At 43.3% G+C, this 21,441-nt stretch overlaps 2 protein-coding genes across 2 annotated transcripts; one reads left to right on the forward strand and one right to left on the reverse strand.

Moving 5' to 3' along the window:
* Nucleotides 1–766: 766 nt before the first annotated feature.
* On the forward strand, nucleotides 767–6,442 carry LOC134437493 (transmembrane protein 151B). Its single transcript, XM_063186978.1, has 3 exons — nucleotides 767–826; nucleotides 4,155–4,727; nucleotides 5,048–6,442. The coding sequence occupies exons 1-3, from the start codon at nucleotides 767–769 to the stop codon at nucleotides 6,398–6,400; spliced, it is 1,986 nt and encodes a 661-aa protein (XP_063043048.1). The 3' UTR covers nucleotides 6,401–6,442.
* A 10,342-nt stretch (nucleotides 6,443–16,784) lies between these two features.
* Nucleotides 16,785–21,358, reverse strand: elp5 (elongator acetyltransferase complex subunit 5). Its single transcript, XM_063187376.1, has 8 exons — nucleotides 21,125–21,358; nucleotides 20,986–21,046; nucleotides 20,798–20,878; nucleotides 19,789–20,000; nucleotides 18,314–18,489; nucleotides 17,936–18,031; nucleotides 17,742–17,842; nucleotides 16,785–17,427 (listed from the first exon to the last, which is right to left on the reverse strand). The coding sequence occupies exons 1-8, from the start codon at nucleotides 21,177–21,179 to the stop codon at nucleotides 17,319–17,321; spliced, it is 891 nt and encodes a 296-aa protein (XP_063043446.1). The 5' UTR covers nucleotides 21,180–21,358; the 3' UTR covers nucleotides 16,785–17,318.
* Nucleotides 21,359–21,441: the final 83 nt, after the last annotated feature.

Here is a 21,441-nt window from a genome sequence, read left to right on the forward strand (position 1 = left end):
CGGTGTACTGTCCCACTTTATAGTTTATTTTGTGTCTGGCAGTATGCGTTTGTGTCTCACACATAATAAGTGTGTCAAAAGTAGATCAATTGCGCCTCGGGTAAAAGCAGCGTGCGTAATAGTACACACGTTGGAGATGGGTACCATGTAAACCACTGGGACATGAGGTCTGTTTTTTTCGCACAGGTGGGTGACGTCAGTTGGAGAAAAACACAGAAGGTGAAAGGCATCCTCGGAAATGGGATCCTGGGGTGACGAGAGAATGTCCTCATTCAGATCAAACGCAAGTCATGAGAGGACGCGCTTTCGCAAATGTACTTGGTTAACATGTTCGTTTTTGAAAACGTCATTGAACCACTGATCTGAACGCTCTGGAAGCATCTTCCGCCCCTCCAGCATCCGCGGCACCACCTCTGCATCGGCGAATCGCAGCCAACCTACCTGCGCATCCTTGAATCGGATGCCAAAATAGAATCGGGAGTGCCGATAGCACCAGGGTTGTGAGTGTTACCGCGACGTTAGATTTATGGTGAAAAGGACAACGTGAACGAGCCCACTGGGGCACGGTTTGGGAGTGTCTACGCTAGTTTTACTAAATAATGGAAGAATGCCGCAGGCACCGCTGTTGTGAAACCGGATCTAGGCGAGCGACGAATGGGGTGACTTTTCTGGTAAGAAGGTCCCAAACGCGGGCCATTGGACTCAACGCCTCCCGGGCGGACCCCCTGTTCTAGCGGGGTCGTCTGGGGGGCATACCGGAGAGAAAATGCCGGAGGTGACGGTGGATGGGGACGAGCCCATCCTCGAAGTGTCCAACAGAGAGGTGGTAAGATGGATTGATGTTTTTGGAGTAGGCTATCAGTTTGTGTCAGAACCCAATGGTAACACTCTTATAAATGTCCCTTTTCATTAGGTTAGTTTGTACATCTTTTAAAAACGAGTGTGCACTTAGGCCTACACACGCTGATACAATTGGACTGGTCTTAGGCCATATAAGAATGTATACATGGCAGCTCTTAGTAGCATACTGCTATGTCGGCACACGTCTCACAATATATGTTTCATTTAGGCCTACTTGCATGTAGACATGTCAAGTAGGTCTAGTATAGTTTCATGGCAGACACACTATCTACTTTTGGTGTAAGCAAAGTGCATGTCTAATTGAGGCTGTAAACGTTTAGTTCTCTAGCTCAACTATGCACTTCCATTTACTCAGTATTGTGTCACGCTTCTCCCTGAAGCCATACACAAAGTCTGCCTCCTGGGGTCAGGGGAGTCCGGCTTTGTGCTAGTGCCAGAGCCTAATAGGCCCATTCTGTATTTTGGAAATTGTATCACCTTGTGAGTTTCGAGGAGGGAGAAAAATATTCTGTGTCATGGTCAAGTTGAAGACTGCGTGTCACTGCTTTCAGAAGTTCAAGAGATGTCTATGTGTTGGTGGGCCAAGTCTAGAACCTCCACTGGTTTGCATCTGCACTTAACAGTTATGTTGTCCTATATGAGAGGGGGAAAATAGATTTCTTGGCCATTTACTTAATGGGGTAGCCATTGACTTATTGGCGATTGTTTGAAAGCCAGTCGTGGTAAGATAGGGTTCTGGCATTCCAGCAGTCATTTCTTTCCTATATTTGTATCATAGGCCACACTAATAGAGCACTGCCAGGGTGTTTGAGTGGAGTGCTGTGACGTCCTCTTGCACTGCCAGTCTTAGGTGCTGAGTTAACCTTCTGTCTCTTGTTACATGTAGATCGATTCTGATAGAGACAGAGAGATGGAGAGCGGAGTAGCAGGACAAAAAGAGGAGTTTACTGGCCTGATTTGTTGGGTGTTACTGTGTGTGGGGGGGTAGAGTGTAGTGTAGTGTACTGATGGTGCAGAGTGCCATGTGTTTTTTTCATGGATCTCACAGCGGTACGTTTGCCAGAGTCAGGAACACAGATGGCTCTGTCCACAGGATGCATGGCTCACCAACACGCCTTCCCCCTAATGTGTGTGTGTGTGTGTGTGTGTGTGTGTGTGTGTGTGTGTGTGTGTGTGTGTGTGTGTGTGTGTGTGTGTGTGTGTGTGTGTGTGTGTGTGTGTGTGTGTGTGTGTGTGTGTGGAGGCATTGCAGGCCAAGGCTGAGTCTAAGGTACCCTTTGATTATATACCAACCTTATGTCTCTTTAAAAGAGAACAAGGGGGTGCAGAGAGGGATGCTGTGCGATGCTGAGATGGCATCTCATTTGGCCGTCGTGGACAACTGTCTGTCACATCGCTTCAGTAGTTGTTTTGCTTTTTTTGCTCAACCGTGATATTCACAAGCCAGCAGATTAATCAACACTGGAACAAGTTCCCTCTCTTTACACATCTCAATTAGTTGCCTGCGTGATATTTTTATGTCTATATTCACTTGCCCATTTATTTGATGTAGTTATGAATAATTTAACATTCAGTCAACCTCAAAGTATATAAACAGGTGAGAAATGTGTTCACATGGTGGTTTAGGATGGGCGAACTGTTTGGCAAGTCAGTATTTTCCCAGAGCAGCATGAGTGATTCCCATCTGTCAGTATGGCTGCACAGTACTGGAATGAATTGCTGAATTTAACATAATGCTTGTCAGTAGAGGGCATCCATTGCAAGATGGGAGCAAGATGTTGGGACATAGTAACTACTTGGCCAGTCACCTGGGCATTCCAGAAAGCTCTCTCAGTGCCTTAATTGTTTTGTGTACGTTAATCCTATAGAGATGCTGTTACATTATGTTAACAACATAGTTTTGAGCACCAGATAAAAGGGAGCCATTATACAATCAACCGAAATACTTAGCTGGCTGTCTGTACTGTATTCGCTGTATATTCTGCAGCTTTCACATTGGCAAGACCCTCGCCAGACAGTCCATTCTAGGTTTTTAGCAGCATCTCCATCATCCGTTTAGACCAGCAGAGTGGCACTATGAGTAAGCAGTAATTACTCAGAAATTAAACCGTTTCAGAGGGCCTCTTTTTAGCCTGGGATCAATTACTTTAAAAGCCTACTCCTGACTTTTATACTGCATTCAAGAATCTGCCACTTAATGTTTAACACAAAGTGATGTCTTGTTCACTGTGCAGGATTTAGGTATTTCAAAGCTGTGCAATAATATCGACATTTCCATGTCATATTCATAAGGGGATCGTGGAACAGAACTTCATTGTTGTACAGGGAGAAGTGGTGCATTCCCACAGATAGATCTAAGCCAAACCCAGTGCAACAGAGGATACACTGACTTGCTCTTCAATTAGTCTGAGACCCTCCTCACTAACCTATAATCTTGGGCAACATAGGTGAGATGCAACACAGCCCATCTTAAAAACAAGAACATAGTTTAGTTTTGCAAAGTTGAGCAATTGATGAGATGAAATGCTCTGTTCAGCTATGCTGTTACCAGTAATGGGCAACTTGGATTCATTGAATTCAGTGCCACGTATTCCAAATGATCCAATTCAAACAGGGGATTGTCTGTTTAAAATGGTAATCTGGTTGAATTGTACATGTAAAACCAGGTAATTTGGGATACGTGGTACTGGATGAATCCAGGTTCCAAATCACTGCTTGTTACCCTCTTTCCTAAGATCTTATGCCTGGCTTTTAGACTGCCTGGCATTTTATACTGCCAAGAAACTGCCACTTAATGTTTAATGTCTCGTTTAGTGCTGCGTTTAGATATTTCCAAGCTCTGAAATTATATCTAGATTCCCATGGCATATACTGTCCATGGGGGGACCATGGAAGAAACTGCTATATCCACAGATAAATCTATACTACTGACATCTATACTGTATACATCTATAGGTGAGGTAAAAGCAAAAGCAAAATTGAGTAGTTTAGGATCAGAAGAAATTTTTATTTCTATATCCATTTTAGAACATTTTAGGAAATTGACATTTTTGTATGGGCCATTGCATTGCATCGCAAAATGCATTTTATATAGGTATAACAAGAATGTTCTCAGAATATTTGAATGGCAAGAATTCACACATGGATGAAAGGAAGTGTGAAAAGTCATTCATAGTAATAAAATGCAAAAGTCAAAAATTGGTGTTGAAGTCATTTTGCAATGAAACTCAAATCCTGTGTTTAACTCCTCTCTGACCCCCTGCTTCTTTGCCTCTCTACCGTGTCTCCTGCAGCAGCGTCCGGTGCGGCAGGCCCTGATTGCCTCGCTGTGCCGCGAGTCCCACTGGAAGTGCTTGCTGCTGACGCTGCTGATGTACGGCTGCTTCGGCACGCTGGGCTGGTGTGCCTTCTGCACCGTCCCCGTCATCTCCTCCTCCTCTGCCTCTTCCTCCTCCTCGCTCTCCTTCGCCGCCTCCGCCTTCGACACCTCCTCCTCCTCCTCCTCCTCCTCCTCCTCCTCCTCCTCCTCGGGTGGCGGCAACCCCACCGCGTCGGCCTACACCTTCGCCGAGCTCCCTCCGCTGGCTCCGCTGCTGGAGACCGCCAGCCCGTGCTCCAGCGGCTACGTCTACATCCCGCTGGCCTTCCTGGCCATGCTGTACGTGGTCTACCTGGTGGAGTGCTGGCACTGCTACTCCAAGACGGCCACGCTGGTGCAGGTGGAGGCGGCCGAGGTCTACGAGCGCGTGCAGCGGCTGCAGCAGGCCACGCCCTGCATCTGGTGGAAGGCCATCAGCTACCACTACGTGAGGAGGACGCGGCAGGTGACGCGCTACCGCAACGGGGACGCCTACACCAGCACGCAGGTCTGTATGTATGTATGGACTGCTGAAATGCTGCGCCTTGAAGGCCAGTGCCACCGGAAAGCTGTCATACATACTGTATTTGCCATGAGACACGCGTCACCGGAAAACTGTTGTATTTGCATCGTCATGTTAAGTCAGCGTCATAGGTCATTTTTGTGCTAAAACTGTTACATTTGTACCATTGACACCACCAAAGTCACTTATATGTCATATTTGCCCTGTAAATGCCTTGTGTGCACTTCTTGGAGCAGCTTCAAATATCATGACACTCCGTGACAATTAGTGACAATCAAGGCTTTATCTATTGTGTTCTGTTCCAGGTGTACCATGAGCGGGTCAACACCCACGCCGCCGCCTCCGAGTTCGACTACGGGCGCTATGGCGTCGACGACGTGTCGCGGGACCTCCGGGGCCTGCTGGAGCACCCGGCGGTGCGCTTACGCTTCACCAAGTGCTTCAGCTTCGCCAGCGCGCGGGCCGAGGCCGCCTACCTCACCCAGCGCGCGCGCTTCTTCGGGGACAACGAGGGCCTGGACGACTACATGGAGGCCCGCGAGGGCATGCACCTGAAGAACGTGGACTTCCGCGAGCACATGATCGCCTTCCCCGACCCGGCGCGCCAGCCCTGGTTCGCCCGCCACGGCGTCTTCTGGCTGGCCTCGGCCGCGCTGCTGTCCTGGCCGCTGCGTGTGGTGGCCGACTACCGCACCGCCTACGTGCACTACCACGTGGAGAAGCTGTTTGGAGACCGAGATGAGGGGCGCTCAGCCGGGGGCGAGGGGGGAGAGGGCGGCGGGGACGAGGCCAGCCTCAACGCCAGGAACGGGAGTGCCGGAGGGGGAGGCGGAGGGAGCTACAGGGCCATCTCTCGCGTCAACACTGTGGACATGACGGAGCTGGAGTGGCACATCCGTTGCAACCAGCAGATGGTGCCGAGCTACTCGGAGGCCCTGCTGATGGACCTAGACAACGGCGGTAACAATAACCCCGCCGCAGCCCAAGGAGGTGGCTCCTCAGCAGCCGCGGCGGCGGTGGGGGTAAACGGAGGTCCGGCCGCCCCCGTGGCCTTCGCCTCGGCCTACCTGCTGCAGAGCTGCCCCCGCTGTAGGCGCTCCACCAGCAGCGCGTCCTTGCCCTCCAGGCTGCGGGGCCCCACGGCAGCCCTGCTGACCGGCACCATGGCTGGGATGAGAGCCAGCGCAGCAGGCGGGGCGGCGGGGGCGGGAGCGGGAGCCGGGCCAGGAAGGCTGGTGCTCAGCCGCAGTGGCTTCTCCCTGAGCCGGCTGCAGGCCTCGCGGCCAGCCTCGCTGTTTCACTCGCGCAGTGTGGGCGGGGGGCTGGGCGGACGAGGAGAAGGAGGTGGAGGGGGAGGAGGAGGGGGAGGAGGAGGTGGAGGGTTCCTTAGTTTGGGATCCAGGCAGGATGAGGAGAGTAGGGGCGTTCTGGAAGGAGAGGGGGATGAGGAGGAGGAAGAGGTGGAGGTAGAGGTGCAGGAGGCCGAAGAGGATGTCAGTAGAGGAGAGCAGCTGGAGGAAGAGCGTGAAGAATCGGAAAGAGAAGATCTTCGAGACGGGGAGAGGGAGAGACCCCCAGCCTATCAGGATGCCTTTTTCTTCCCTGTGCTCATCGTACACGGAGAGGAAAGCTGTCATTCAGGAGACGACATCTCATAAAGTAGAAATGAATGAATGAATGAATGAATGAATGAATGAATGAATGAAAAGGAAGGCAAACAAAACAGAAATTAAATGTGCTAATGGAAAGTGTAAAGAGGAGAAAAGCAAGGAATATTTTTTGATGTGAAGGACAAATGTAGTTTGAAAGGACCAAATGTGAACCACATTGAAAGAATGATTGGTGATATGGAATAATATGCTGATGCAGACTTCCAAATAACTATGCAATGACAAGGCGATGTAAACGGAGGAGGCCTACTCAGACAGGATCGAGGGTGTGTGCCTGCAATATAGTACCTTTAATGCTTGAACAGAAACAGGACCAGGAGCATCTTGGAAACATACCGTTTCTCACGGCAAAGAGGAAACAATAATGACCATGAATGAACACAAGAACTTGAAGCACGTATGTACTTTTCGTACCTATATGTGTACGTACGTACCTATACCTTGCAGCTATGTTGTCAAATGAGTAAGAGCATTCATCACTCATGGGTATGGTCAGAGACACAGCATTCAATTTAAGGTAATTTAAGGTATTTTTTTGCATTCATTACAGCGTTTTGTATTTAAGCCTTTTTTCTGACATCAGCTATGACTTAAAAAGAAAAACAAATCAGCCAAGACAACGTGTCATTGACAGCCTTCTCAATATCAAAGCAAGTAAACCCTTTGTTCACTTTTGCCTGTACCCTCAAATTTTTACACTGGGATTCAATATGGGACTGTGCTTTCATGCTGCAGTCCTCCAGAAAGCCAGATCACCCTTCTGCCTCGTTTGCTCTGTTATCTGATCTCTGGATTTCATTTGAGCTGCATGAACCGTATATGGGCTGTAGAAACACATACTAAACACTAATGACTTGAAAACACAAAATATATAATATAACTGGCTGTTTTAAAAATAGCATTATAAAAAAGGGAGTCTTAGCCCATTTTTTCAGCCATTTTTTGAAGGTGTCACTCTTATTTTGGAACACTAGACTCATTGTTCACATTTTTTATTGATTTGGTGCTCATGTGTGCTGACATTCTTTTTCCAGCTTCTCGCCAGTCTTTGCCTCTCAAATGTTGTCACGAGATGGGCTGTCTGCCGAGCTTCAGAAAGTGCAAGTCCTGTCATTTGTGTGTTTTGAAATACAGCAATAGCATTCCAATAGAAGTAACGCACTTAGTATTCAAGCACTAATAATATTGTACAGTTACACGGAAAATCAGTCACTAGCACATGTACTCATGATATTTGGATGTTTTTTCTGTTATGTCACCACGGTGTTGGATTATCATTGCATGCAAGTCATGGACCAGTATGTGTATACACCAAAATACTTGAAGTAGTCATGTTGCCTTAAGTTGATGAGGATGTAGCCTTGAAGAGGAGGTTTTCAACAGCACACAGAGCCTGAACACACTATCAGCCAATCGCCATCCTGTATCCAGACAAACCAAATCATGAAGTAGATTATGGAATGGCCAGTCCAATCACCCATCTCAGCTCCGGTAGAATGTGACGTAAACTCAAATGTGCTGTTTCATGGGGCAAAACCAAGAAACGAGGAGCAATGGTGGACTGATGTTAAATCATTATTATTATTCCAAGCTGGAGTACCAGGTTCCAGTGTGGTGCAACGTGTATGGGAAGCAGTTATTCACATGAATTGCATTATTGATGGGATTTTTTTTTCTCCACCAAGTAACAATGTATCGTGTTTTTATGTTTTGAATATGCAATACAGTTACTGTGTGTGGCAGGACTTTCACTTTCTGAATCTCAGATGCGCTCGCTTCTGTCATGACGATCCATCGCATCACTCTGACTCATGAGAAGATAACAGTACTTATGCTGCATGTTGCTCACCATCCACATAATGATAAGTAGTGCTGTCCTTAATTGGTGCAAGATATATATCTGTGCTGCTGCAACTAATATTGGGATATAGCCTATATAGTGTTTTACATTATGCAACCCACTTGTTCAGTCGTGTGAACCCTTGAGAGACACTCCCTTGTATAATGAGCAGGTTTATTGTCTTTTATCAAGTCAAGACGGTTGTCAACAACAAGCAAGTAATATTCAACCTTTGCATCTGAAATAGCTAGCTTTGTTTGGAAAGTGTGAGTAAAATAAATACACTTTGTGTACTCTGTAATGAATACGGGGGAACCTGGATTTACAGTCTTCAATGTGTTGCCACATATTCCCAATCCAATCCCCTGATTCTATCTGCACTTGGGCTAATCCAGGTTATTTCAACACCTACCTGTTATATGGCCAAAGAGTTGTGCCAACAACAATGACTGAAATAGATATATGGTACAGGATTGTAGCTTTTGAAGCCAGGTTGCCCACCCCCTCACCTCGCCACATCACAACATAAATCCTAACCCAGGGCCATATTCCAAAAAGCTTTAGGTTTAGTCACTAACCCATCTTAATTTACCCTGAGCGGGCTGGGTTGTAAACCTGACAATAGAGGAGATGAAGCCACCGGCCACTTCTCTCACTAGAGTTACCTCTTGCTCAGAGTTTCCACGAGAGTTTCCCACACAGCCAGATGAGTGAGTAAACCTGCTTTTTGGAATACACCCTGTGCACTTAGTAATCCTCACATTCACAGATATTAAGAAACCATGAATGTTGACTACACTCTACTGTACAAATAACACACACAGAGAATGTTTGGTGTGTCTTACAGACATCATACTTACTGTATAGTTGTGTTCAATGTTACCATGGAGTTTGTTTTTTTTGTTTTTGCTAGAGAACATACTACTGTAACCATGACCTTTTTAATTGACTCCACACATTTTATATGGTCATTGCTTCCTTACCTTCATGTGGCCTACAATTATTTACTTTGTTCATGACTCAGAACACCTCGAATAACTGTTATGAAATCACAAGCCATGCCAATGTCATGACTGTTGAAAGCCATGTTTTGTTTTATTAGTTTAGTTTTTTAATTGTTTTTGAATGACCCCACCCCACACACTACCTCTCAGTCATAACACTATCATCATCTAGAACATTGACTTTGCTTCAGTCTATGAAAATAAGAAGGCTGTTGTAATGCCAGTGATGTAAACCTTTACAAACCTTTACTTTTGTCTGCCAGCAGCTGCTTCATGCTACCCGACTTAAGATGGCTGTTATAAAGAGCGATGAAGGTGAAAAATACCAATAAAGTTGAAGTGCTTAGTTTGAACCACAGTTCAAGAGGGTGTTGACTTTCAAAGTTGGACAGCCTTAATTTCCTGAGTCAGGTAAAATGTAAACCTGCAAGGCTTCTTTAAGTGCTTTAGTAAATGCTTGGCTAAAAGGCCAGCGTCCCAAGAGGGAGATTGGACCACATGTCGATACAGAAACTTAAAGGTCCCATGCATAATTTTTCAAGAATGTATGCTACCCATTCACAAAACGTCTTTTCTTTTTCATACTACCACTATTAGTTTCTAAGTATTTATTTTGGCTTGCCAGTGTACACTTCTCATACAGGGTGGAACATCTCCAGGCAAATCCGCCTTTTTGAATGACCAACAGTCATAGCCATCTTCAGCTACTCTGGGGAGTAATTCCAAGAACCTAAGTAGGTTAGGTGGTGGTAAATCATGTAATAGAAGAGCCTGGGGTCCTCATTTTCTTAACTTGATGACACTAGTGGGCTATCTATTAGCAGGTTTACCACATCCTGAAGGTTAACTAGGTTTATCACCCAACCATGTTCTTGGAATACCCTGGTTAGAGCAGTAAATATTAGTTTGTAAGTAATAGTATTAGTATTAGTATTAGTTAGTAAACATTCATGAAAAAGATCACATTTGTGAATGGGCAGTTGACTGTTTCCTTAAACAATATGTTTTAAGAGTAAAGAGTATGTCATTTTAGCCCATTCACAAATATGGTATTATTGTGAATATTTACTAAGAATAAACATTTACAAACAAAGTAGGCTACAATACATCTTCAGCTAAAGATGTCTTTTACTAGAAATTCAAAATGGTGGACATGGAGGAGATCCACTTTTTCATGTATGAGAAGTGTAATGTTTCCAGTCATAAGAAATACTTAAAATTGATGATGGTAAATACTAAAAAGCAGCATACTATACCTTTAAAGGTATAGTATGCTGCTTTTTAGTATGTACCACCATCAATTTAAGTATTTCTTTTAAGTATTTCTTTAATTTATTTAATTTAATTTAAGTTTAAGGTAGTTCTTGTGAGAAGAGAATAGCCTACTTTCCAAGAACATGCTTCACAGTAGGCCTATGGCTAACAATATTTGAAGGAGCAGTTCAGTCAATTTCAATATGCTGTTGTATTGCTTACTATACCCTTGACTTGTCAGTACCCGGTGACGCTGCATCTTGTGGCTCAGCCCTTTCCGAGATCAAGCTATTTTTATGGGGGCAAATTTTGTTTACATTAAAAACTTTATTAACATAGGCCTACTCAAAATATTTTCCCAAACGGTATTGCTGTTTGCTAGTTGTCTGCTGATGTTGCATAACCTTTTGGATGCTTTTGGGAATAAATAAAAATGTTTTTTTTTTTTAAATGCAGATGTAATGGAGGCTAACTAGCAGAGTTCTCGTGGGACTGGTCCTTTAGTTAGTCCAGCGGTATCGTATTCTGCCTCCCATTTCCGAACCGATGTGACAAGGTCGCATGTTCACGCCCCGAGGGTGACAAACAGGTGCAAGATGACCTCCGTCACACAAACAAACAACTGCCCCCATTACAATGACCAGGATCTCGGAAAAGGCTGAAGAAAAGAAAAAAAATCTCAGGTACTGACAAGTCCAGGGTAGTGTGAGTATTACAACTTCATGTAGAAATTGGCTGGAGTTATCCTTTAAAATTATGATCTGTGGACATTGGAACAAGTCTTTTAGAAACAGTATGTGTGCTCAAAGTAAATCAATTTGTGGGTTTTAAAGGTGCAGTATGTAGTGTGGTGGGCATAGGTATTACAACTATGCTGCTTATTGCAACTGTGCTGCCTATTCCCAACTTTTCATGAATATTTACTAATCAATAATGTAATATTTAATAGTATGGCCAAAGTATGTTGTGCCACTAAAAAAGTATATTTCTTGATCAAGATGATGGACATGGAGAAAATCCATCGTGTAGCCTATCATGTATGAAAAGTACCATTTTCCCAGTTCTAATAAATACAGTACTTTGGTATTTGATGGTGGTAAGTATTCATGTAAAGGTTAAAATTTGAGAATGGGCAGCATGAATTCTGGAAATAAACTACTGAAAATATCACATACTGCACCTTTAAAATATATTTGTCTCTCTGCCTAAACTGCATCCATACAACATTTGTAGGTTGTTCCATATTTGGTAGGTTGTTCCATATTTGAGGAATTTTCAAGTCTAATGACGGTCTCACCATATTTTCAGTGGCCCATACTATATCACAGACAAATCATTACTAACAGCAGCTGTTTATGAATGGTATAGTATGCCCAATATGCAGAGGGGAGGAGAAACCAGTTGACCCATGTACTTGTCTTACGGTCAGCTAACTCTGCACTGGTTGGTTCGAGTATGCGGTGGGTCCTTGTTTGGTTTTCAGTGTTTTTCAGTAACACAGTCGATCTATCTCATTAGGTACAATGGAGTAAATGGTGTAACATCTATGAAATGCCATGTGCTAGTGTTGTAATTACACCACAAATGTACTTTTACTTTTGACACCTCTGCCATTATGCCCTATGTGGTCATCACACGAATTATGGAAATAATTAACAACTTATATGAGATGGTATGAAATTTATACATCAGAGAAATGGTGTGACCATATAATGTCTACATGGTCACAAGGTGGCAGACTGTGATAGGAGACATGGAACCATTAATTGGATTACTCCAACCCCAAAGGGACGGGGGCGGATTAACGCACAGGCTAGCAGATATGGCTGCAGCCCAGGGGCCCCCACCTGCCAGGAGGGCCCTGATAGGACAAAAGTGAAAATTTGCTCAAATGTGAGAGGAGGCAACATTGAAATATCCATCTGTTGTCTTGAGTGCAGTGTAGCCTTAATTCCTAGTTTGTAAATATGACATTATATAAATTTGTCACAAAAATTACTTTCCTGGGGCCCCCACAGCAACCTGTAGCCTAGGGGCCCTAGGCCATCTTAATCCGGCCCTGCACACGGACCACCCACTGGCTGAACAGAACATCGATGGCTTGGGAAATATGAGACCTGATGCACAGTGATGTCAGTTAAAATAATACTCTAGTCTAATGGATAAACATCTGCAGACAATATTTGCATATGGTACTACTACTACTACTACTACTACTACACACACACACACATACATACACACACCTGAGTGATTTCTAGCCCCTGGTGTGCTGTGCAGGGAGGTAGTAAAGCCAGGGATAAGCCTCTGGCTGCTTGAGGATCATCGTAGCGGCAGACTTCCAGCTTGATTCAAGCCTCTTCAGAGAGCGGTAAGTGACTCCGTTTCTGTCTTGCTATTGAGTGAACTGTACAGATTTTCACACAAGCTCACAGTTGAATCACTTGCTGATCGTTTCTTTAGGCCTAGCCTGCTATTACTTTAGGGTAATTGTCACTCCATGACCTGATGTCATCATAAAGACTTAAATTAGTTGTTTACCATCTTACTTGGTGTGGTGCACTTTTATTTTCCTTGCCTTTTATTTTACTTAATTACCTTACCTTTCAGGACAATTTATTTTCCCTGACCTTAACATAATTGTCAGTTACATTTCTTAACCATTGTTGAATGAATTGCCTTGGTTAAATGCCGTAATGTATAAGAGAGTGGCTGGTGACTGTCTAAGGATAAGCTGCCATAATCTGCTTTAAGGCAGCTAGACAGATCAAACAACCTACTACATTTCCCATTAGGAAATACCACACTGATGTCAATGTTGCTGCCCAGCAGAAATAGATCTTGCATGGATTGAATGGAATAGGTCAACAAAGTTTGGACAATTTAATATGATTCAGACGGAAATTTTAGTTCAGAGACTACTCCACTCTTGTTAAACTCTTGTAGACTTCGTTGAAATTATCCGGCAATTTCTTGTGAAGTATGCCAACTGTGGCTGGTTTTTGTACTATAATATCATGTGTCATACATCAATTCACCTAATTCAGAGGGTTAGGATTGATGTTTCTCATTTCATTATTTGAATACTACTTGTTTGACTTGTTTGCTAACCTTCCTTCAGATGTTATTATCAGCCCACCCCAGCGAGAAAGGGTTATAGTTTTTGGGTTGTTTGTTTCTCTATCTGGTTGTCTGTTAGCAACATTACAATGAAATGTATCAGAATTATGTGAAATTTTCATGAAAGATGGTCAATAACTCCTAGATGGTCCCCTTGCACAAAATTGGGTAAAGTTTATGGCTAAAGGTCAAAGGTCAAATAGGTTTTTTTTGCTATCTGGTCTGATTTACTTCAAACCAACGGCACAATGTTCCCTTTTCCTATTTTTGTAACATAATCCCGTCTGTTGCAACAGTGAATAAAAAGAGTTGCTGGGATGCATTTTGTTGTGCCCGTTGCCACCTGTTCTATTAGTGGTTGCCCAACACTAACATAACATCTTGTCCCGTCTCCTGTCCCCTGCTACGGCTCCAGGGCATGTCTGAGTGTCAGGTGGAGTCGGTGGTCAGCACGGTGGAGGTCCTCCTGTCCGACGCGACCCGCGTCCAGACGCAGTGCCAGGAGCGCAGCGCCAAGCTGGCGGTGGCGGCGGCCCACCTGCGGGAGGAGGTGGAGGAGCTGCGGGCGCAGTGCGAAGCCACCCAGCTGGACATGGCGCGCATGAGGAGACAGCTGGAGGAACTGATGGACTCCAAAGTGGCCTATGAGGCCCAGGAGAGACAGAGGCGCAAGCTGAGTAGACAGTTCTGAGCTTGGAGCATACTAGGGATGGGACATTTTGGCAAACATACTATTTGAAAATCAATGGCCACTATTCGAATATTCAAATAATATTTTAATATTATTCTTCCTGGCTGTAAACGGTTTGCGTGGGACTTTCTGACAGGTAGATCCATTCATATTTGCTGAGTGAATGTAGAAATGTAATGAAACTTTGCACTGATCTTCCTGGTCCCTTAACACAGTAAGGGAGGCCCATTTTATGGGGTCTGCATTTTTATGGGTGTGGATTTCGAGGCCTACATTTCAAATTCAAAAGGTTGTTTTGTGTGCATTAATTTCCATTCTAAAAAAGTATTACATGGAAGTGTCACCATTAATTTACCTAAAGAACAGTTGTCTGTCCTGAAAGGAAACTTTAAAGGGACACTGTGTGAGATTTTTAGTTGTTTATTTCCAGAATCCATGCTGCCCATTCACTAATATTACCTTTTTCATGAATATTTACCACCAGCATCAAATTCTAAGTATTCATTATTACTGGAAAAATTGCACTTTTCATACATCAAAAGGGGGATCTTCCCCATGGTCCGCCATTTTGAATTTCCAAAAACAGCAATTTTTTGCTGCAAAATTGACTGTACTTGGACCATACTAGAAAATATCTGTTTATTACTTAGTAAACTTTCATGTAAAGATTGCAAATGCAAATTTGGCAATAGGCAGTCCAGTTTCAATGAGCAGCATAGTTGCAGTACCTTTTTTGTCCATTTCCTGCACAGTGTCCTTTTTTCTCAGTTTAAGCATAGTTACTCTATGTGTGCTTAGTCTGACAGCGAGTGTAGGCCAATCTTCACTATGTCTGTGTACATGGCTCCTGTGTACGTGGCCACATAACACTGGGTATATGGACTGTTGGTTTCGGAAGTTGCTTTCTTTCTGAAGTGAAATAACAATTCAGCACACAAAGTTCAAAAAAGTCCTTGTGCACAGGCCTTCAGTAATGCAGGTGCAGGTGTGAGGCAGGAGAAGGTGAAGTTGAACATAGAAGAAAATTCCAAAGACACCATACACTGCTTACTGTAGTTTTTGGACACCAGATGGGAATTAGCTATTGAGCTATAATCTGGCACATGTATATGTACTGTATGCATGTTCATTAATGTGCAATGTCCTGAAGAATAAAAGTAATGCAATGTATCTTCTGACAAGGGCTTTGAACCGTTATTTTTTTCCAAACAAAATAACAATTCAGCACTTTGGACATTTTACCTCTAAAGGAGAAATGAAATTGGTTGATTGAAGAAAAGAGAATGAATTGTGAAATCTAATTTGAGGTCCATATCATTCATACTCCCAAATCAAAGTAACTGACACTTGAGAGCTCAATCAAGATTTAGGCAGAGAGTTTCCAAGTTGCACTGACTACAGATTTTCTTTTACTTTTAAAAAAATACTTTACTAACAGTCTTTCTATACAAAAGTGTATGTCTGCCTTTCTCTGCTTGTAAACTTCTTGCCTGCCCATTTTGGACATCAGATGGGAATTAGCTATTGAGCTATAATCTGGCACATGTATATGTACTGTATGCATGTTCATTAATGTGCAATGTCCTGAAGAATAAAAGTAATGCAATGTATCTTCTGACAAGGGCTTTGAACCGTTATTTTTTTCCAAACGTTCCGTTCTGAACAGAAACGGAATTATAACGTTTCCGGTTATGGGTTCCACCAATAAATTGACGTTCCCGAACCGGTGAGAACAAAAAAATATTGTTCCCGGAACGGTTCCTGTCTGCTGATTACTCCCCATAGGCCTAACTGACGTTAATTAACCAAGAAAGACGGAAGTGCAAATGACTCGGCCTACATTCCAAACTGTTTATTCAAGAGGATGAAAAGAATATCCTCCAGAATGTTGTCATTCAGGGACGACCTAAGCGGAGAAGCGGAGAATAAACCTCAATGATGAAAATGTGTGCTCCATGCTGACTTGGGTCACGGGGAGCGCTATGATAGACATTGTGAGTTTGTTCATATTTGAAGCGGCCATGGATGCCCAATAATGTCGAACATTATCGGTGCGCTTTACACGTGCTTCTCTGCAATGTCTTACAATGATGCAATGGAAACTCTGCCCTATTGTATGACAGTGGTTTCTCTTATTTAAGATGTGGAGTGGAGACTCTGTAATCCACAGCTCTCTCTCCATTCAGTGTCTGATGTCACACAGGACGTGAACCTCAGCTGTCATGGTAACAGGAAAATAATTACTTTTTTTTTTAGTTTGAGGAACGGTATTAACCGGTTACCATTATTTTTAATTAAATAAGTGTTCCCGTTCCAAAACATAAAAAATAATAAAGTTTCCGGTTTCGTTTCTGTTCCCTGTAAAATACAAAAGGTTCCCGGTTTTCGTTTTCGTTCCTTGAACCGGTTCAAAGCCCTGCTTCTGACATTCAGTATACTACAGTTTGTCTCCGACAACTCAAGTTCAACTTGTATAAGGCTTTCAACAAAGTCATTTAATAATACTAATATTTAATCTGGGTACCAATAACAGACACATTGATTAGACAAGTCAATAATGGCCAGAGCTTGGATATTAAGTGCAGCCTCATTTAGCGCGGCTGTAATGACATTAGTCTTCCAGGGAATTCAATAGTCTTCATTAACAGCACTTGGTGGCATAGTGTTTGTGGGTCACAGTCAGGGCTCAAAATTATCTTTTTTCCATCACCTGCCGAAATGGCTAGCAGATGTTAATCTTACTAGCCAAAAGCACATTTACTAATGTGTCAGAATGGCTAGTAAGTTTTATTTCCTACCATCTAAAGTAAACTTTCACTAGCATTTGGCCGGTTAGCGGGTGTTAATTTAGAGCCCTGGTCACACAGTACATGGCACAGTGTTCATGGTACAGCCATCATCCACACGGCACTGCTGATACACACCTGACTGGTGATGAGAATATTTCAAATATAAAAAATAATAACACATTTCTTCTCTCTGTTCATCCCCTGACTCTCACACATCCAGGTCCTCATCAGGGTCCTCCTGGTCAAAGTCATCGTTTGCGTCTGGCTCATAAAGAATTCGACCTGCACCTTGTCCAGCATTCAACAGAGCCGACTTCCTGTTTCCAAAAAAGGAAAAAAAAACATCACCATCATCACAGATATTGTTTGCAGTCCTCATCTCTTTTCTCCTAGCAGGATTGACAGACACACATAACGGATGTCAACTAGCAGAGTTAGGCATAGAACGTTAGTAAACCTTCCTCAACGCATCATACAGTGTAGATAGCACTGAGCTATCGGTCTGGACCTTTAGCTAAGCGGTATTGTGCTGTGACTCCCATGCCCTAACTGGAGCGTTGGCTGGTAGGTGGCGGGTTCGAGCCCCAGGTGGCGAACTAGCGCAGATCACCTCATTTACACACACACTTACTTTTCTTGACTGAAGACAAAAGGCAAAGCCAACTTCTCTCTCGCTTCTCTCTCCATCTCTGATAGATGGAGGTTAAAGGTCAGGTTGGCTGCCGGGTTGCCCTGGAGACATACAACACAACATTATGTACCGTTCTGAATATGTTAGAGGACATTGAATCATGATCGAATATGATCTTCAAATGTCTGGGTTACCTCGACAGTGTCCGTCTCTGGCTGCGTCACTGTAGTGTGACTCACTTTGCTATGCACAGTCACGCTCAGATCCTCCTGGATACTAAAAAGTTCCCCCTACAGTAATAAAAACAAAATGACCCACATTATTAAACATATTTCAGTAAAAAATATACCAAAACAATCTGAAGACATTCCCATAAGCCGTTTCAAAGAGAAATAGATTCCATGGTAAAACAAAAATTGTTTACAGGTTATGTACCAAGTGCAGTTTAACAGTACATTACTGGGAATGTATGACAGACAGTTTAAGTCAAATGAGCTGATAATCGATCTCTGAACCTCAGATACTGACAACTGAAAAACAACCAGCACAAAAAAAGGACAAAAGATCCGAACCTCTTGGAGAACCTTTCCTGATTTGGTTCGTTTTGTTGTCCGAGCCAACACCCACTGTCCATTGGTCCTTGGTGTCAGAGAAATGACCGTCGAGGCCAAATTACACACGCTGGCCACCACGCCACTTTGGTGCAGGTCGGCATGCAGGAGTCCTACGATGCTCTTAACAGCTCCCCCTAGTGATGGGCACAGGGACAACACTGATGTTTATTTATCCAGATTTCCTCATACAATCCTCATACTGCTAGAAAATGTTAAGAAGAATGTAAGGAAATACCTAGGCCTACTATAACGTTATTCACATGGCAATTGCGGCTGTGTTCTTTTTGTATTAAAAGACTCTTATTTGTACTCTGGTCCAAACATTTTTTTTTGTTAATTACATTACACAGAGCTCACACTTTTATCCCACAATGACTCACTGTTATTTCCAGGGTGTTGCTTACAGTTCCTGGAGCAATGTGGGCTTAGGTCCCTTGCTCAAGAGCACATGGAGGTGTAGGGAGAGGTAAGGGTGGGATTCATACCTGCAACCTTTTAATGTTAAGACCACCTCCCTAATCATTAGGCCACGGCTGCCCTGTATAATAGTTGCCCTGGCTATTACCGGTACATGAGGACAAAATGTGTTATACACAAAATGCTCATATGGTAAACTGATGTTTGTCAGTTCACTGATGTGATCAATACAGCTCACCAATACTTCCTGAAATGCTGCACAACATTTTGCCGTTACGTCAGTCTGGCTGAGTCGGCCATCTCTGTCTTTTTTTAAAGCGACCAATGAATATCAACTCTTACTCCGGCATTGGGTACATACATGGGTTTAGCACAATGGCATTTTGTGTATGTTCTCAAATGAATGGTCTGACTTGGTTGCATCTCTGGGCAGGAGGACAGCATACAGACACATTTGGTAAGATACAGGCTGAGCCCATCTCTGTGAAATTGGTTAGTACACAAGATTGAACAGAACAATCTCCTGTGAAAGAAAGAGTATCTGTTTTTCTAGCCAAACTATAAGAGCAATGAAGTGTTCGTCACACATGTAAAGGATTACTCTGAATCACATTTTAAACCAGAATATTGACCCTATTCTGAATTTGCGTTTCCGTAGTCATTGCTCCTAATTTTCTGCTTCTGTTGCACTGAATTAATGAGCTTGACCACAGCCAGAGCCTAATTCTTCTTCTACAGTAGAGTTATTGGACTTGTGGCCACATCACATCTAATTTGAGAATGGTTGAGACGCGGAAGTAATTTCGGTCACAATTTAATTTCAACATAATTTGTTACTGCACATTTTATATTTCATGTTAAAATTTACTTGCTACAGTGTTTTACACATCCATTCGCAGAGGTCATGAACCTTCAATAAGGGCTTTAAAGATCATTTAGCTGTATGTATGGATGGAAAGTATACATGTATAAGTACAATGTATATACAAATATGTGAAAAACCTGAAAATTCGTACCTCTCTTTATCTCCTGGAGTCGTTTGCATATGACTACAGGATCTATGTGTCTCATCAGCCAAGACAGGGAGTCGATGACTAACAAAACAGGCTTTGACTGAGGTTTAGATGAGAGCAGGGCTGATATGTCCTGAGACGTGAACTGATGAACAGTGAAAGATGAGCGCTGGATCCAGCCCAATGGGTCCACAAATCCACTGTGGACATGCAGCCTTAACAGAAATAATAATAATAATACATGAGTTTTATATAGCACTTTTCATGATACTCAAAGTCGCTTTACAAATGATACACACAAGTTTGACAGGTTTTACCAGTTACATCGTCATGACAAGTTTAAGAAAGAGTTTTCTTTGCACGTATGCATGAGTAATTGCAATGTAGACAGAGCTTTCAGTCTGTGGACCTAGACGGCCCTCAAGAACCGAAAGCTTGGTGTATTTTGGACCAGTTCTGAGCCAGTGTGTGAGAAGGTTGGGGTAGAAGGTCACAGGTTCAATAACGACATAAAAAAATATGAATGGAGTTTATTACCAGGGTTTGCCTGCTCTCATGATGGTCTATTATTAATATGCATTTTAAATGGATGCAAGTATGCACACCGTAATTTTCTAAAAGGCAGGATGGAGGATGGTGGCCAGAGGCATTGCAACTATGCTGCCCATTCCCAAAATTGATCTTTTCATGAATACTTACTACGTACTAGACAACTGGTCTGGCGTAAGTACGTCAAGTTTTGCAGCTTAAAGATTTATATTACTGGAAATGAATAATGGCGGACATGGAGAAGATCTGCCTTTTGTATGGATGGAATGTCATTGTCCCAGCCAAAATGAAAACATGGAAATTGATGGTGGGAAATACTCGTGAAAAAGATAACATTTATGAATGAGAAGCATGCATTCTGAAAGTAAATTACAAAAAGTATTCCATAGGCTTCAAGAGTAGGCTACTGTTTGTATATTTTAACAGACATTGGGCCTACAAGGCATGATAGGCTGCTGCTCACCTCTGGGCACAATTGGCATCCAATCCAGCGGTCAGTTCCCCCTCACTGGTTTCAAATTCCAAAACATGGACCACATCTTCCCTGGAGCAAAAACAGCGACAGACGTCAAAACATTCCCTCTAGCTGGAGGCTGTCTGAGTCGCCGTCATGACCAGGAATTGAGTTGGAAAGAGTCAAAGTGAACTTACCTTTTCAGAGCAGCATGGACGTAACTCTTAAGGAGACGATGACCAGGGCAAATGGCAGAGTCTGAAAACAAGTAGCATAATAATCACGCCATTACCACACCAACAGCTGATCTCTCACAAACACCTTCAAGTAGCCCACCTCTGAAAATGATGAAAGACCCAGCTTCTGCTCCCTGTAACACATCCAACAACATGGTCTAGGTCGACGTAGTGTAGCTTGCCAGCTACATCTACCATCTATCTCGAACGCGCGACAATTTTATCGAAGTCTATGTCACGATAAACAGAATATATTTATCTAACTAATGCCCCCACTTCCAGTCTAGAGACATGTTGGTGTCCATGTTTAAATTTCTGGGGGTTGCTCTAGAAAAGCACGCTGCGCCGTGCGCAGTAATCGCGATGAACAATGTGGATAGTGTAGTTTTCAATTCACCTCGGCCTTAGGATGTGAAC

The sequence above is a fragment of the Engraulis encrasicolus genome, chromosome 21 (assembly GCF_034702125.1).
Source record: "Engraulis encrasicolus isolate BLACKSEA-1 chromosome 21, IST_EnEncr_1.0, whole genome shotgun sequence".
Classification (NCBI taxonomy): Eukaryota; Metazoa; Chordata; class Actinopteri; order Clupeiformes; family Engraulidae; genus Engraulis; species Engraulis encrasicolus.

What these genes read in the sequence shown, in the direction of transcription:
- LOC134437493 (XM_063186978.1), top strand. Translation starts at nt 767, where the DNA reads ATGCCGGAGGTGACGGTGGATGGGGACGAGCCCATCCTCGAAGTGTCC. An exon ending in AAGTGTCCAACAGAGAGGTG is followed by an intron (nt 827 to 4,154) that starts GTAAGATGGATT and finishes TGTCTCCTGCAG; the next exon opens with CAGCGTCCGGTGCGGCAGGC. An exon ending in ACGCCTACACCAGCACGCAG is followed by an intron (nt 4,728 to 5,047) that starts GTCTGTATGTAT and finishes GTTCTGTTCCAG; the next exon opens with GTGTACCATGAGCGGGTCAA.
- elp5 (XM_063187376.1), bottom strand. Translation starts at nt 21,179, where the DNA reads ATGTTGTTGGATGTGTTACAGGGAGCAGAAGCTGGGTCTTTCATCATT. An exon ending in GTCTTTCATCATTTTCAGAG is followed by an intron (nt 21,047 to 21,124) that starts GTGGGCTACTTG and finishes ACTTGTTTTCAG; the next exon opens with ACTCTGCCATTTGCCCTGGT. An exon ending in TTTGTCTTCAGTCAAGAAAA is followed by an intron (nt 17,428 to 17,741) that starts GTAAGTGTGTGT and finishes TTTTGGAAACAG; the next exon opens with GAAGTCGGCTCTGTTGAATG.